At 48.5% G+C, this 17,204-nt stretch overlaps 1 protein-coding gene across 3 annotated transcripts in view; it reads left to right on the forward strand.

The window, feature by feature from the left end:
- Positions 1-3,934: 3,934 nt before the first annotated feature.
- BRPF3 (bromodomain and PHD finger containing 3) overlaps positions 3,935-17,204 on the forward strand; it is a 34,190-nt gene continuing 20,920 nt past the window's right edge. Inside the window, exons 1-6 of one of the 3 annotated variants that reach the window (XM_087438516.1) lie at positions 3,935-4,103; positions 7,094-8,573; positions 11,502-11,658; positions 14,253-14,384; positions 16,436-16,564; positions 16,859-17,171. In XM_087438516.1, coding sequence (XP_087294642.1) covers positions 7,120-8,573; positions 11,502-11,658; positions 14,253-14,384; positions 16,436-16,564; positions 16,859-17,171 — 2,185 coding nt within the window. In that variant the 5' untranslated portion in view covers positions 3,935-4,103; positions 7,094-7,119. Of the gene's footprint in view, positions 4,104-4,855; positions 5,027-7,093; positions 8,574-11,501; positions 11,659-14,252; positions 14,385-16,435; positions 16,565-16,858; positions 17,172-17,204 lie in introns of those variants that run through there. The other 2 variants (XM_004424212.2, XM_087438515.1) reach the window with 2 other exon arrangements.

Raw genomic sequence — 17,204 nt, forward strand, 5'->3', positions numbered from 1 at the left:
TTTTACCCCTTCTTTCCCTCCTCTTTCTCTACCATCTCTTCCATCATTCTGGTTAATGCCCTTTTATTTTCATAATGCCTAATTATCTATAGCGAATTCTTCCTGGTTTACCTAATACTGTTCCTGCTCTAGTTTATCCTATACATAATGGGGACCATAATAACAGTAATTTCACAGAGTTAATAAATGGATAAATGAGATGTGGCATACATATTGGACCTATTTTGTACATGTGTCCACTATATCTTTGGAGAATCACCTCTTGCCCATGTCCTCTGGTTCTAGTAGTAGACAATGACCAGACCTAATCAGAGTATCATGTCTTTCTGGTACAGCTATCAGCTCAGGTTGGCTGAGAGATCACAAGAGACAGTGTCCTGATAACATAATTTGAGTCTCTTGACTTCACCTTGTCTAAAGCCAGATGCACCCCTGGACTTTCTGGGTTTTAGAGTCAATAGATTTCCTTTATTAATTAAACTAATTTGAGTTCATTTTCCAATGCAATGAAGATTTCTGATAAATACAGTATGTAAAGCACTAAGCAGAGTACCTTGCACTAAGGTACTATTTTATTGTCCTTATACCCGTGCCATACCTCATATCCAATTAAACTTCTTCTTTCTTAACATCTGCCCATACACACCAGCTAGGATAATTTCCTTATTATTCCCTGGCTGGGCTGCCCTGTGAACAACCTAATAATGTCATTCCAGTCTTTTCATCAATCCACATCCATCACTATTTAGAACCTGGCTAAAAGAAGCCTCCCATCCTCCATTTGAATAATGGTTGGCTCCACACTGTTAGCTGCCTTATCTAATTTCTCCTGCACATATTTTCTGGTTATTTCTAGCTTGCTTCTTGATTGTACACTACTCAAGGCAAGGAAAAATATATTTTATGTTTACATACGATCACTGGGTCCTTTCTAGGTCAAGGTTTAGTCATTATTTTCCAAAGCAACTTGTACAGTTTTGGACACAAAACTTATTGATTGGTGTTCAATAAGTGTCTGTTAGAGGAATAAATGAATGGAATTAAATTTAGAGGGTGTGGAATTCAATTTAAAGCCTGCTGTTAGCCTAAACTTTTCCCTTTTTCTAAGCAAACTTTATATTCTTAAACCATTTTCATTACAGCATAAAAATATCACAGTGATTCCAACCTCCAACATTCTTCCCATTTATGGTTTCAGAATTCTTTTAGCTAAGGTCTAAGGAAGGAATATTCTATTAAAAATAATTTAACAATCAATCAAAGCCTATTTTCTTCTTATCATACATATTTTATTAATTCAGTGGGTATTGCATCTGACCCTTGAGTTTTCTTGCCTTAGTAAACTAATGATAGTAGTAAAGCATTAACAAAGATATCCTGAGATGTAAAAAAAAAAAATTGGGGGGAAACTTTTTGTATTCATGTTTCCTCTTTTAGTTCTAAATGGTAAACACTCTCCTACTCCAAATAAGCTAGTTTCTACTTAGAAACGCAGGATTTAAAAAAAACTACTATTTGGAATCAAAGGTCTGTGCCTCTGTTTGTTGAATTTAATTGCTATAGGGTTTAATGGAAAGGCCAAGGGCTGGTGAATCTAAATTCTTTAAAGTAGCTAAAAATTAAAGCGAATTAAAGTTAGTCCCTCTGGGATTTTTCATACATGTTCCAAATTCGTTTTTAATGACATAACTGTCCCATGTTACATTTAAGATTACATCATAGTGAACTGGTTATATGTGCAGTTACACTAAGAGAAACCAATTCCAAACGTCAAAAACAAAAGTGAGGACAACTATAATGTTACCATTAAGAAAGAGGAAATTGAAAATAGAAGAGAAACACTTAAGTTGAATAAGGTCTTACTATGAAAGCTTTGAATAGAAAAACCTGGAAATCATATGTATTAGGTTAACTTAATGCATTTTCAACAGCATTTAAATCATTATTTTATTCACTGTTACAAGTGGAAACCAATGCATTTTCTCAAGGTATTTATTCATAATTTTAGAGGAAAAAGATATCTCCCAATCACACAAATGGGAATTGTGCTTAATAAATTTTGAGAACATCCATCAAGAAATAAAAGTTACTTGTCATATGTACAAATGGTTAGATTTCACGTTTTAAAAGAACAAGAAATGAAATTCAGTATTCTTGTTTCTTTTAGTCTTCAGTGGTTTTTTTTTTTTTTTTTTTTTCCCTTAACTAAAGTAATCGTAATATTCTCTTGCCTCTAGGGCTTTCTCTTCCACAATTACTCACTTTTTCTTCCACACTTTCCCTCCAAATGATTATTCCCCCTAGCCTTACAACACTTGACATTAATTCATACTATTTCATCTTCACAGCTTTCAAAACATTGCCTGCCCTTGCTTAGCTCCACAAGCCACTCCTTTTTCTTTTAAAAGTCGGTTACCAGAAGTATTTTTACTATCACTTTGGCAGAAGGTGCTACCATGTAATCAGAAAAAAAATCTTTGTAATACAAATTAGCTTCCTGACTTTTATCAAACTTTCAAATTCGAAACACAATATATTTAAATTCCTTAAGATATTGAACACCTATACTTCAAAAGTAGCAGTACGTTCAATTTAAACATTTGGAAGACTTGGACTCTAAGACTTTATCTTTCATCCTCTGACTCTAGAATCCGTGTCCTTGATCATCAGAACCGAGCAAGAAATTGTGAAAGTCTCACCAAGCTCCACCACCAGCGCGGGCAGAGGAAACGCTTTCAAAATATGTCATTCATCTTCACATTTAAAGGCAGTCTATCCCTACATCCTTTATAAACATCACTAAATATTGGTGCTTAAGACTTCAGTCATATGAGGTAAGTTTCCCAATTTATAGGCAAAAGGGGGGTGGCAAGGGAGACCTCTTCTTAAATTTATCAAAACAAAAGTGGTCTGATTACATCTCCAACTCTGAAGTTGCCATTTGTCAAGCATCTTTTAGAAAGCCGCTTATTGTATTAAATTAGCCGACTCCTAGCCAAATCAGGTTTAAGGAGTGTTTCCCACGTCTACAGTGACAAACGAGTTACCAGACGTCCTTAAATAGACTGTCAAACTTTTATGTTTACTCTCTTTAAACGAAGGGAGAGGATGGCACACAACGAAAAGTCAGGTCTGTTTCTTGAGAAGGATGTCTTGTAGGGAACCAGACGCTCACCTGTACAAAACAGAGGCAGGTCTTTCCGGGCTGTCCTCACTGGGGGAGGGGATGGACATCGCTAGACCTTTGTCCTCCGGACCTGAGCACCGGGTGAAGGGTGGGCGGCTTTCTGGGGGTAGTGCAGGCACCTGCACCCCAAGAAACTACAGACCGGTTTTGATTTCAATGACTGTCTTGGCTTAACCTTTGGAGGGGTCCTCTAGCTCGGGGAGGGGGTTTGTTGCCCCAAACCTTAGCCACCTCCTCCGCAGGGATAAGGGGAGTGGACGACCGACCACCCTAAAGAGTTAGGTACCCCCATCTTTCCCAACTAGACCCAAACGTCCCCAGCTCTCTTGCTGGGCTCGCCCCCGCGGCGGGCTGGGCCGGGGTGAGCCGGGGCCGCGGCGGGCAGACCCCGTCTCCGCTCGGCGCCCCTGCCGCGTCCGCACCGCCACCGTGAGGCCGAGCAGGGGACGGTGCCCCGTGGCGGCGGCGGCTCCGCGCTCCTCTCCGCGCCGCCCCGGCCGCCGGCGCGCCGGGCACAGGCGGGGGGATTTTTTTCCCGTTTCCCCCTCTTTCGCGCTCTCACTCCTGTTCGGCGGGAGAGCCCGCGGAGCCAGGGAGGGAGCGAGGGAAGGGGTGGAGGTGGCGGGGGGAGGCCGGAGGGGCGGATCCTGCCTGGGGGCTGATCCCTCCCTCCCCTCGGCCGGGCTCCGTGGCGGCAGCGGCGGCGGCGGCGGCTCCATTCCCCCTCCTCCCCCGGGAGCGGCGGCGGCGGCCGGGCCGGGGCCCCCAACGCGGGCCGGGAGGGGGCACGGCGGTGGCCGCGGAGCCCAGCGCGGGAGGAGGCCGCTCTCCGCTCCCCGGGCCGCGCGGACCTGCTCGACGGCCGGCCCGCCCGCGCCCAGGGGCCCCGAACGGTGGGGCCGGGCCGGCGGCTGAGGTAATGGGGGCGGCTGCGGGGCCGGCCAGAGCGGGGGCGGGGGCAGCGGGGCCTACGGGGACCAGGGACTGCGTTCGGGGGAGGGAAGCGGGGGCTTCCCGAGCCGGGTGGGGGTGGTGCGAAAGCTCTCTCCTGGCGCGAGGGCGGCGGCGGGGAAGGAGAAGGCGGGTGAGGGGGGGAGCTGAAAAGCGAGGACCCCCTCCCGCAGCCGCCATCTTGTTTTCCTCCCCCCGGCCCTGGAAGCGGAGCTGCCGAGCCCCGCCCCCGCCACGCTCTCTAATTGGTCAGGCCCGAGGAGAGTTACACCCCCTGAACGGTTTTTGGTCCCCCGGTTCCTCCTGACGGGCAGGTGAGGGGGCCAATGGGCGCTCGCCTCTCTGCCCCGCTCGGTCGCTGGCGCTAGCTTTCTCTCTGTGAGGGTCGGACGCAGCGTCAGTCTGTCTCTGGCGCGCTCGCCCCCTCCCCTGTGGGGAGGTGATGTTATTTCCCTCCTTTCTCCTCCGAAGGGTGAAGATTCTTCTGGAAGAGGTGCCCCTTTAAAGGGGCAGGAACCTGGGCTGGGGTCCTCCCTTGGCTCAAGAGTATCTCCTGTGGGGTGCAGGGGAGTACAGTCTAATTGCAGAAACTCCTCATTCTTCGGGGACGTGGGTGGGGTGGGGGAGTGGGGGCTCAAGGGGTGCCGAGGAGACCTCTGGGGGTCTTGGAGATATTTGGAGGTGTGTGTGTGGGAAGGGCTGTGTGGGATGAGAAACTCCCGCCAAAAATCTAGACTGTAAGCTCCTTGTGGGCGAAACTCACGTTATTTTCCTCAGCAGCAGCCCTTTCCCTTCTAGAGTTTGCGCCCAGTGTCCAGAGTCTTGGAGAGGTCTCAGTAGATACTTGCTGCTTGGTTGAGAGATACCCGAGCTGTGAGGAGGCAACAGGTAGGGAGGAAGAATATATGGTGGCTTTAACAAAAGAGGGGCCACACCCTCTCTCTCAACTATTTCAAGTTAGTGTGTTTTGAGGTCGCTTTTCACAGCTCTGCAAGGGTCTCCATGCCCTTGAGAGGGTGGGGGCAGTAAAGCAGGTCTGTTGGCCTGGGCTGCCCCGAGGGAGTTGGCATTTGTAAGGCATGTAGTGGCCAAGGGCCTCTGGATCCTGGACAGAATTGCTGTGATGATTCTGTTTCCTTTGGCTCAAAATGGGGTGTGTGCCTGCCTGGCACTGTTCCTCAGCCAAGTCTTTTGTTTGGTTGTATGTTTCAGTCACACTTTGGGATTGGAAGGCCTTTTAAATAAGGATGTTAATAATACCTTATTAACAAATAGCAACCCTTAAGAGGTAGCTTTTATTCATTTCATTTTACTGATGGAGTATGGAGGCACAAGAGAGATTAAGTGACTTTGTCCAGGTCACACAGGACCAAGATTAGAACCTAGGTTGCCCCAGAGCCTCTTGTTGTACCAGACCATGGTATCTCTGTGGCGTTCTTACCTCACTGATGTGAGTTGAGCAAATCAGAAGATCTGGGTTGAATTGTAGTTTCATCACTTACTAGCTTTGGGTTGAGTGCCAGCTTTCTGAGCTTCTGTTTCTTCATCTGTAGAATGGAGATAATATCATTCTGCCTCCCAAGCTAGTTGTGAGAAATATTACAAGTAAAAGGGCTTTGTAGTTTGTAAAAGTGTGCTCAATTATCATCACTATCTTTGCTTCATAAGGATGGTAGATCCCACAACCAAGGTGACAAAATGTTTTTCTCCTTGAAATCCTCTCCCTGTTCATACCCTTCCTAGTCTCTGCCCGCACCTCAGGGCACCATATCCCTAAAGATCTTTCCTGGTAGTGATGGCCTTAGTAACTGCCTACCATAGCTCCTTATGAGCTTGTCAAAGTTCCCTCCATCCAGAGAATGATGTGGGAAACTTTAGGGCTTTTTCTGCTGCACAAGGGTAGACTGGATGTAAGTATTTTGGGAGAGAGGGACTTTTGAGGTAACAATGCATTGAGATTTTACCTCAGGTATTGCCCCAGTCACCTTGGCCTTAGGTCCAATGAGGGTCCCAGATAGGCAGCTTACAACTTCAGTGCCACTTGGGGTCACTCCCAGAGCTTCCGGGGCTTCTGCATAGAGGTATATTAGCCAGTGCACCCTGAATGCTGCCTTTTGCAGAGAAAACCCTGCATGCTGTAGTTTGAAGTCCATAGACCACATGTGATAGACATTTCAGTTGCCTTCACTCCTTTACCCTGGGGGCATGGTCAGGGAATAGGATTTCTAATCATGATAAGATGGGTTGGGAGAGGGCTCTAGACCTGTGAATTTTTGATCCTCTGATGGGGCCGCTGTTCATGTACAGAGCTTGAAAGTGGGTGCTGTTCTTGTTTTCTTCTTTTCTGAAGCCTTAACCACCCCCTTCTTTTCCATCGTTAGCTGTCCCACAGCCTTACGTACATCATTAGAACATTAGATCTCTCCCAGTGTCACATTGTAATGATCTGTTTACTTTTCTGTCCCTTCAATCAGACAGAGCTCCTAGAGGGCAGGGATCATGCGTGTTTGATTTCTTTCATTCAGCTTTAGGAGCTAGGCACCATTCCAGGTGCTGGGCATACAGCAGTGCACAAGACAGGCAAAATTCCTCCCATCATGGAGCTTACATTCTAGTGGAAGGAAACAAACATACATGATAAATAGGTAAATTACATAGCACAGTAAAAAATGGTGAGTGTTATAGTGAAAAATAAAGCAGGATGAAAGATTGCTGGTGGGGGAAGGGATTTGCAATTTTAGATAGAATTGTCAGAGAAGGTCTCACTGAGAAGCAGTGTTTGTGGAAAGACTTGAAGGAGGTGAAGGAGCAAGCCTTGTGGATGTCTGAGGGGCTGGATGTTTAGACAGAGGGCATAGACAGTCCCCTCGGTGGCCACTCGATCAGATGGAAGGGTGAATGAATACGTGCATGCCTGAACATCCAGCTCATGGTCTCCTGGCTTTGTTTCCTCAGGCCTGTCCCCTAGGTTCCCAGGTGCCATGAGGAAGCCGCGCCGGAAGTCGTCGCGGCAGACTGCCGAGGGCCGGCGCTCCCCGTCACCTTATAGTCTGAAGTGCTCACCCACCCGGGAGACCCTAACATATGCCCAGGCCCAGCGGATCGTCGAGGTGGACATCGATGGACGCCTGCATCGGATCAGCATCTATGACCCGCTCAAGATCATCACAGAAGATGAGCTGACTGCCCAGGATATCACCGAATGCAATAGTAACAAGGAAAACAGTGAGCAGCCTCAGTTTCCTGGCAAGTCCAAAAAACCCTCATCCAAAGGCAAGAAGAAGGAGTCCTGTTCCAAGCATGCGTCCGGCACTTCCTTCCACCTCCCGCAGCCCAGCTTCCGCATGGTGGACTCAGGCAGCCAGCCAGAAGCACCCCCGCTACCTGCTGCCTACTACCGCTACATTGAGAAGCCACCTGAAGACCTGGATGCAGAGGTAGAGTATGACATGGATGAGGAAGACCTTGCCTGGCTGGACATGGTGAATGAGAGGCGGCGAGTAGATGGGCACAGTTCAGTGTCTGCAGACACCTTCGAGCTGCTGGTGGACCGGCTTGAGAAGGAGTCGTACTTGGAGAGTCGCAGCAGCGGGGCCCAACAGTCTCTCATTGACGAAGATGCCTTTTGCTGTGTGTGCCTGGATGATGAATGCCACAACAGCAATGTCATTCTCTTCTGTGACATCTGCAACCTGGCTGTACACCAGGAGTGCTATGGCGTCCCCTACATCCCCGAGGGTCAGTGGTTATGCCGCTGTTGCCTGCAGTCTCCCTCCCGGCCTGTGGATTGTGTCCTCTGCCCCAATAAGGGTGGCGCCTTCAAACAGACCAGCGACGGGCACTGGGCCCATGTAGTATGTGCCATCTGGATCCCTGAAGTCTGCTTTGCTAACACCGTGTTCCTGGAGCCCATCGAGGGCATTGATAATATCCCACCTGCCCGCTGGAAACTAACCTGCTATATCTGCAAGCAGAAGGGGCTGGGTGCTGCCATCCAGTGCCATAAGGTGAACTGCTACACAGCTTTCCATGTGACGTGTGCACAGCGGGCTGGGCTCTTCATGAAGATTGAGCCCATGCGTGAAACCAGCCTCAATGGCACCATCTTCACAGTGCGCAAGACCGCCTACTGTGAGGTCCACTCACCGCCAAGTGCTGCCACTGCTAGAAGGAAGGGCGACTCCCCTGGAAGCCTCGGTGAGGCTGGGGATGAGGAAGGGCTGAAGGAGGGCTGTGAGGAGGAGGAAGAGAAGGAAGAGGTGGAAGAGGAGGAGGAAGATGAAGGCCAAGGTGGGGTAGGTGGCCAACTCAAGGGAGTGCCCAAGAAGAACAAGATAACTTTGAAGCAGAAGATCAAGAAAGAGCCAGAGGAAGTGGGCCGAGAGACGCCCTCAAATGTCCCCATGGTCGCTGTCCCACAGATACCTTCTTACAGGTGAGCCTGCCCAGGAGCGCTCCCCAGGGACTCGTGGTTCCTTCTTGGGCTGGCGTTGGCCCTGAGCCAGGCCTCCTTCCCCAAGCATGGTTGGTGAATGTCTGTTCTTTTCTGTGCCCTCAAATTTAGACTTCTCCTTTGGACCCTGGGCTTGCCTGGCCTGGTTTGTGGTTTTGATTGTGTCCTCAGAGCAGTGTATTTCCTTTGGTTCAAGGTGAGACAAATAATTAAGTTACTTAGAAATCCAGGTGATGGGATGTCTAAGGGAGTATTTTTCAACAGGGGCACAGGTGGCATTTTGGACAGGATGATTCTTCATTATTAGGCCTGTCCCCTACATTTCTCAATGTTTAGCATCCCTAGTCTTTGTAAGTGCTGTTCCCATCCCCTCCCTCATTGCCTGGTCTTTGTGACAACCTCAAACATTCCCCACGTGTTTCCAAAAACTGCTATGGGGATAGAACTACTTCCAATTGAGAACCACTGTTTCAAGGGGTCAGTGTGGGTATCTGCCATCCTAGAAAGCTCTGTCCTGGGAATGATGGGGACTTTATGTGAGAGGGTGGTGGTGTGAGGAGGACATGCTATTCCTCCTCTTGAGAAGCTGTTAGATTTAGGGGAAAGAGAATCGCTCAGTTCAGCTGTGTAACTCATCCACTTTGGCCCCCACTGAGTCTGTAGAGAGACCATTGTACCTGTTTTAAACAATCAGAAAGGTAGCTGGAGCTGTTGGAGGGATGGGAGCTTGGCAGAGAAGCAACAGACAGGGAAGATGTTCCACAGACTCTCATCTCAAAGATGATGTTCATTAAAAATATGCAGTGTTAGAGCAGGAAGGAATCTTGGAGATTATTCATCTAATGTAGTCCTTGCACCTTCTCCCACTCCCCCCAGATGAAGAAACCGCGGTCACGGGAGGTAAAGTTGTTCACTCCTTTATTCATTCAATGAGATGTTTATTGAGCACTTCCTATATGCCAAGTCCTGTTCTGAGGGCTGGAATCAGGTGGAAAGCAACAGACCCTGACCACAAGCTGGGGCTCATGATGCCTCTAGGTTCTGTTCCTGCTGTCCGTCTCTCTAGATGGAAACGATAGGGAGAAGGAGTACTGGTGGGTAGTGGGTAATGAGTTGTGTGAGGGGAACAGGCAACCAGACTTGTCAGTCTGGGAAGAAGACGCAAGAGCAGAGAAGATCAAGAGGGAGAGGCTCTTGTTGCAAGCCGTGGCTGGAGTTAGAATTCAATTGACTGGAAATGTGGCTTCTAGTCACAGAGCTGTTCTAGGCTACCCTCTTCCCTGAGGTGAGTGCTTGGTCCATGCTTAGTAAATGAGGGTCCATGCTTAGTCCTCATCTGTAGGGTGGTAATGTCCTGGGGCTAGATTTTTTGGTTGTCATGTCTGCTCTTGTAGAAGTCTCTTGCAGGGGCCAGCCCAGCATGCTGTCTAAGGATCAGACAGACCTGCTTCTGTCACTAACTACCTGTGTGACCTTTGGCAAGTTACTTAACTTCTTTAAGCCATAGTTTATTTATCTGTAAAAGAACCGACCTCATAGGGTTGTTAGAAATAAATGAGATAATATAAGTAGAGCACTTAGCACAGTGCCTGGCAAATAGTAAGCGCTCAATAAATGGTGGCTGCTGCTGCTGCTATTTTATTATTACTATTCTTTACCTGCACAAATGCTGTTGGGACCCTCCATGGCCAAGGGGTTATAGAGGGAGGGGGCTGCCTGCATCTGGGCAGGTCTGCTTGGCATGGGCGTTGGTGGGGGATCTGTTCTTTGGGGGAAAGGCCTAGGCCTTGATTTTGTAAGCTTGGCTTTGGGGCAGGAATGTCTGACCATGGAAAGGCGCAAGGCCTAGGTGAGTGATGTTCAGCCCAACATGCCCATCCTTTGTAGGTTTCACCTTCTTGTTTAGCCACACTTATCTTCCTGTCACTGGAGTGAGATGAAGAGAAAAAGTGGAGGAAACACCACAAGAGCACCGAGGCCTTGGTTACCCTGTGGATAACCAGTTTTGGGAAACAACATGGTATAGCAGAGAGATCATGGATTCAAATCCCACCCAGCTCCACCATCTTATTAGCTGCATTAGTGACTAATTTATTCAGCTTCTGTTCCTAAGCTGCCTTTCCATCTTTTGTAACATGGTAATAATGTTACCCACCTTGTATATGGGCGTTAGGATAGAGATTGTGTGCTCTCATTAATTCCCTTCTTACGCCATTCCCTTCCCCTCAGATGTTATTGGCTTAAACCCTGACCTTAAGACTTCTCTTTTGGGGTAGTTTAGCCAGCTAAGGTTTCAGATTCTTCAACCTCTTACACCTTTAGTTCCAATTTTTTTCTTCATTTGGTTCAAAATTAGACATTTTTAGGCTGCTGAGATTTTTGATGAAAAATCAGAGGTCAGACAACTCCAAGGGGTTGCATTTGGGCTCAGAAAGCAATCGCCTGCTGTACTCCTACTAGTTTTCCTTCCAGCTTGGCTGTGGACTACTCCCTGGTCTGGTGGGACCCTCAGCCAGAGGGGGCAGGAAATAGTGGCCACATTGCCCATTGCTTACTCAAGTTCCTGTTCTCTTTTGCTGCCTTTATCAAGAAAAGGGTGGGGGGTGTTGGGGCACAGTCCTTGTTTCTCAGGAGATCAGGACCGCAGGAAACAGGGTTTCTGGGAGAGGGTTCTTTTGGAGGATCAGGACTGCAAGGCAGGAGGTGGAAAAATCAAGCGAAATATCTCATGCTGAATCTGAGCTGCTTAACTTTGCTCTCCTTTCCAAGCTTTTCTCTGAGGTGAGGTCTTTGGCCACTTTATTCTGTCATGCTCTGTAAGGTTCAGAGATGAACCAGGGTCTGGATAGGAGACTATAATCTAGCGTGTGTACTGACCCTGTCTTTCACTTCCCTGTGCCTCTACTCAAGGTTGAACAAGATCTGTAGTGGTCTCTCCTTTCAGAGGAAAAACCACTTCATGCAGCGGCTTCACAACTACTGGCTGTTGAAGCGACAGGCACGGAATGGTGTCCCCCTCATCCGGCGCCTGCACTCCCACCTGCAGTCCCAAAGAAACGCCGAGCAGGTAGGTGAAGTTGTGATGTAAGGGTAGTGGAGGGAGGTGGAGAGTGAAGGAGAAGGAGTGACGGTTGGGGCACCCCTCCCTTAGCCTCTGTGGAGACTTTGCCTATAGGCGATCACCCCTCTAGGTGGTCTGTCCCAGGAACAACCTCCAGCACTGTAGAGCTCTTCAGACCAGACAGCAGCTCCTTCTGGATGGGAGAGGCCTGACTTTGGAGCAAATGCTAGGAGAGAGTAGAGAGCAAGCCCAACTTTGCATATATGTGGGGAAAACCCTTTAGGTATGGCAGAAAGGAAGAAGTGGGCTGACTGAGAGCCAGGCGGCCACAGTGCATAAGTTAGGAAAAGGCCCACTTTCCTCAAGACCATATACTGCCATCTGCCAAAAAATGTTTCATAGAAAATACACAAGTTTACCCTCTAAGTTGTAGTGCATAGCCTGCCCAAAGGTGTGACCTTTTAGCCAATAGCAACTGGAGGTGCTGCATGTTTAGTGTTTTCTGAGATGGTGGAGGCCTCCTAAGAGACTTTTTAAAAACGTCTTTAGTTCTCTCTCCCTCTTCACTTGCTCTATTACTTCCACCTTTAAATATCCCCACACCACTGCTCTAGAGATGAAGCAAGCCTTTACGTGACTCTCGTGCCCTCTGCGTTCTGTCTGATTTCAGTTTGGGTCTTTTTTTTTTTTTTTTTTTTGGTGAGGAAGATTAGCCCTGAGCTAACATCTGTTGCCAATCCTCCTCTTTTTGCTGAGGAAGATTGGCCCTGGGCTAACATCTGTGCCCGTCTTCCTCTACTTTATATGTGGGATGCCTGCCACAGCATGGCTTGATAAGCAGTGCATAGGTCCACACCTGGGATCCGAACCTGAGAACCCCAGGCCGCCAAAGCGGAGCGTGTGAACTTAATCACTACACCACCGGCCCGGCCTCAGTTTTGGTCTTTTGTAACTAAAGAGCAAGTCTATATCCAGTGCCTTCTTGAAACAGTCTGCCTGCTCCCCTGAAGCCTCCACTGGAACGTCAGCGACCTCCTCCCAGCCCAGCAAGTCTTTCCTCAGATTCTCACCCTATTGACTCTTGGGCTGCATTTGACACCACAGGTCACGTTGTCTCAGAGCTTCTCTGTGACACCATTTCCCACCTCCTCCACCCCTCTGACTGCATCCACTTCTTACTCCTTAATAGTAGCATTCCCAGGGGCTCTGCTGCCTGCTTGTTTGCTTGGAGAGCTTGTTCACTCATAGCTGTAAGTAACTGTGTGACACTAGCTCTAGGTTTCTCATCTTGTCCTCATCACTTTTTCCTGCCCTGAGTCCCTCTGGGGCAAAGGAACTGTAGATGTCCATGGAGATGTTGTTTCCTGTAACTCAGATATTGGAAACTGAATTCATTATCTTCCTTCCTCTCGGTAAACGTATTTCCCCGTTTTTGGCATGGAACCTTCTCCCTCCTGACCTCAGACATTCCTTACCTTGGAGTTAGTTTTGACTCTTCCCTCCATAATAAGCTTACTCATCCCCTAAGCTGTTTGGGGAGATTTATATGGCCCTTTGTCTCCATTCTACAGCTACCCTGCTCACCTCCTTAACTTCAGCAATAGCTTTCTAGGTGGTCTCCAGCCTCTAATTCTTTGCTCTATAACTGGTCATGTCTTACTTACACATCATTTTTCGTCCTGTCACTTCGTTTTCCAGAATGTATTCCCTCTCTCCAGGTAGGCTACAACCAGGCTCTTTAGCCTGGCATTTGAGGCTTCTTGCCAGCTGGATCCTGGGTTTTCCTTGGCTTTTGTGGTTCTCTAGCTTCTGTGCTGTTTTTCTCATGAAGCAAAGAGTCATAAATTCTGCCTTCACACTTCTGCCCTGTGGTCCCGTCGGTTCCAAAAGAGGCCTCCCTTACTGTTTTGTTCGTCCATGTCCATCACCACATGTGAAGCCCTAGAAAGATTGCTTCCCCCAGGAAGCCTTCCCTGACCTAACCCCAACCCCCTCAGATCCTCTATTTTATATTCTCTCAGAATTTCATGTTCAGTTTATCTGGTCAGTTTTGTTGTCTTTATGCTACTATGCCCTTGTGTGTCAAACCGTTGGCCTCTTCCTTCCCCCCACTACACTGTAACCTCTTCTAGGGCGGGAATCTTGTTTGTGGTGGTGGTGGTGGTGGTGGTGTTTTAAAGTATGTTCAAGTCAGTTATTACAAGCTTGTGTTAAGAACTTCACTTTGTTTTCTAGCCAAGTCAAAGCTCTAGGGTGAAATTCTTTCCACCCTGAGGTGTCTCTTAGTTTCCTTCTGAAATTCTTTCCAGCCCTGAGGGGCACAGCTGCTCTCTGGTGTCCCCAGGGGTAGGGGGAGGCAGTCCCAGATCTCAGCCCAGCGGTAGTTATTGTGCTGCAGTGGAGAAACATTGTTATAAGGCCGGGGAAGCACAGGAGGAAGGTGTGGGGTGGAGGGGGCGTGGAAGGGCTCTCAGGGACCGTGGGTCAAGGAGGGGGACGGGGCTGCTACCTGCTGAAGCCCCGTGAGGCTTCAACAGGGAGAAGACTTCGGGTAGGAAGGAGGCCCCCAGCTCCTCCTTCCTCTCCCTTCCCTCTTCCAGCGAGAGCAGGACGAGAAGACGAGTGCAGTGAAGGAAGAGCTGAAATACTGGCAGAAGCTCCGGCACGACTTGGAGCGGGCGCGGCTGCTGATTGAGCTGATTCGGAAAAGAGAGAAGCTCAAGCGGGAGCAGGTGAGGAGGAGCCCCAGCCCCAGGGCTCTTGTTCAAGATCTTTTTCTCCCACTGTCAGTGTGGCATCAGGAGACCCGGGAGCCCCTGCCTGATGTCAGCTCTCTCCCCTTCCTGCTCAGCACTGTGGGCTCCAAGGCCTGCCTGCTCTGCATTGGGTGTGATGCTGCTCGTGGCTTCTAACTCTAGGGGTTCGGCTTCTGGTGGCCTCAAGCATAAGCTTAATATCAGATAGATGCCTGGGCCCATCCCTGGAGTTTCTGACTCAGGAAATCTCAGGGGGAGCCTGGCTTTAAGTATTTTGAGAAGCTTCTCAGGCCATTCTGATGGACATCACCTCTGGCTTGGAAGCTTGTGAGGGTTCCCACTTGGCCCTTAAACACTTATGGTCTTGAATCATTTAAATTTTCCAACCTCTGTTCAAGGAGATTCTAATCCTCTGAGCATGGGGAATGTTGAGGTAGGTAGTGTTGCGTAGGGGTTAGGAATAGGAGCTATGGCAGACTACCTGGGTTTAAATCCTGGGGCTGCCACTTACTACTTGTGTGACATTGAATAAGTTGCTTAATCTCCTTATCCCTCAGATCCTTGATTGTAAAATGGGGGTAATAAGAGAACCTACCTCATATGGTTGTTGTGAGGATTAGATGACTTAGTATATTTAAAGAGCTTAGAACAGTGCCTGGCACATAGTAGGGGCTGTAGAAGTGTCAGCTGCTATCACCATCGTTGATACTCTTGTTCCTCTGAAGTGTCTACTGCAGCGCTCTGCACATGGCAGGGAGTGAATACTATTAATTGAATGGATGACGAGCCAAAACTGTTCTCTGTGGTCCAGGAATAGCAGCTGTTACTCGCATGCTTCAGAGGCCTGGGTTAAAGATGTTTCTTTCTTTCTCCAGACTCCACTTCACTGTTCAGCCCCAGCACGAGCCCTTCTTTCGTAGGCCAATAGCCTGAGTTTCCATCTCTGAGACTGGGCAGCGCTTGCCATCCTTAGCGTGTGCGGCCATGGAGGCCATCTCAGGACCTTCTCCATGGATTCAAACTGTCCGTGCCGTCCCAGGCCTGGTCACACAGCTGAGCTTTTCTTCCTGCCTCTGGTTCAGAGAAATGAAAGGGACAAGGAGGCAGGCAGGCCTGTTTTAATGTAGCCAAGAGGCAGGAACTTTTCATATTCTAATCCGTGGCTTCCTAACCTTTTCACATTAGGGCACACATAGAAAATGCATACTACTGTAAATATGTGAGGCTGCTTGCTGCTTGAGAGGCTGGGCCTGAGGTCCCAGTCACCCCACGCTGACCTAGATGCCCCAAGGGCCAATAGGATCAATATCTCAGCACACTTGGTGGGAATTCTGGCCCAAGGCACATTTTATATCATCATTGTGCTCCTTGGACTAAGTCAGACCTGGGTTCAAATCCTGTCTCTGTTCTTTTCTAGCCAGGTGACCTTGGGTTAGTGACTCCTCCTCATACTCTCTCCAGACCTCAGATTCCATATTTGTAAAATGGGGATGATGATAGTTTCTCCTTCAGGGTTATTATGATGATTAACTGAGGTACTATAAGTAGAGAGGCAGTGTGGCATAGTAGTCAAGAGCATACACTGTGGAACCCGAGTATCTGGGACTGAGTCCCTGCTCTGCCCCTTATTAGCTGTGTGACCTTGGGCCAGTCAGTTATTTAGTCTCTCTGTGCCTCAGTTTCCTCTCTGTAAAATACTTCTTCTGTACCTACTTCATGTACTCATTTATATTACATAAAATGCTGGAATGTTACTTGGCACTTAGTAAGGACTATTAAAGTGTTAACTATTATAATTATTATTACTGTAAGTTTTGGTATGGTGCTTGATGTATAGGAAACATTCACAAAGTGGTAGCTGTTGGTATTATTCTAGGCTCAGGGTTGGGTGATAGCTCCTCATATACTGGTCAGCTTAATATGCTGTGAAAATTTGTTGTACATGATTGAGTAAAGTCAAGTTATCAAGAAAAACTTCGGTGCCTCATCACAGGGGGTGTCCTGATCTCTCCCTACCTCCCCCACAGGTCAAGGTCCAGCAGGCTGCCATGGAGCTGGAGCTGATGCCATTCAATGTTCTACTGAGGACAACACTGGACTTGCTGCAGGAGAAGGATCCTGCACACATCTTTGCGGAACCTGTCAACCTGAGTGAGGCAAGTTCCATCCCCCCCACCACCCCACCATCACTTCCTGAGCAGTGAGCTTCTCATGAACGGAAACAGGGTCTGAGTAGGCCAGGAGAAGGTTGGGCCACAGGGTGTATAAAACCTGCAAGGCTGTCTGGGTGTCTGGCAAGGCTAGTTGACTTGCCTGTGGTGAGGGGTCAGCAGGCCCGAGTAGGCCAGGCATGGCCAAACCAGAAAACGGGGAGGCAGGAGTGCTGGTGAAGGGTGCACTTGTTTGGCTAGTAAATGGTTGTTGTAATTGTACAGGTTTTATATGTTTAGGTTCCAGATTACCTGGAATTCATATCCAAGCCAATGGATTTTTCTACTATGAGGCGGAAGCTGGAGTCCCACCTGTACTGCACCTTGGAGGAGTTTGAGGAGGACTTTAACCTTATAGTTACCAACTGCATGAAGTATAATGCTAAAGACACAATTTTCCACCGAGCAGCTGTCCGCCTGCGGGACCTAGGAGGGGCCGTCCTGCGGCACGCCCGGCGGCAGGCAGAGAACATCGGCTATGACCCTGAGAGGGGCACCCACCTGCCCGAGTCACCCAAATTTGAGGACTTTTACCGCTTTTCCTGGGAAGACGGTGAGAAGCCTGAATGGGTGGGGAGGAGAAGGC

Source organism: Ceratotherium simum, chromosome 13 (genome assembly GCF_057802395.1).
Source record: "Ceratotherium simum simum isolate JZ-2026a chromosome 13, ASM5780239v1, whole genome shotgun sequence".
NCBI lineage: Eukaryota > Metazoa > Chordata > Mammalia > Perissodactyla > Rhinocerotidae > Ceratotherium > Ceratotherium simum.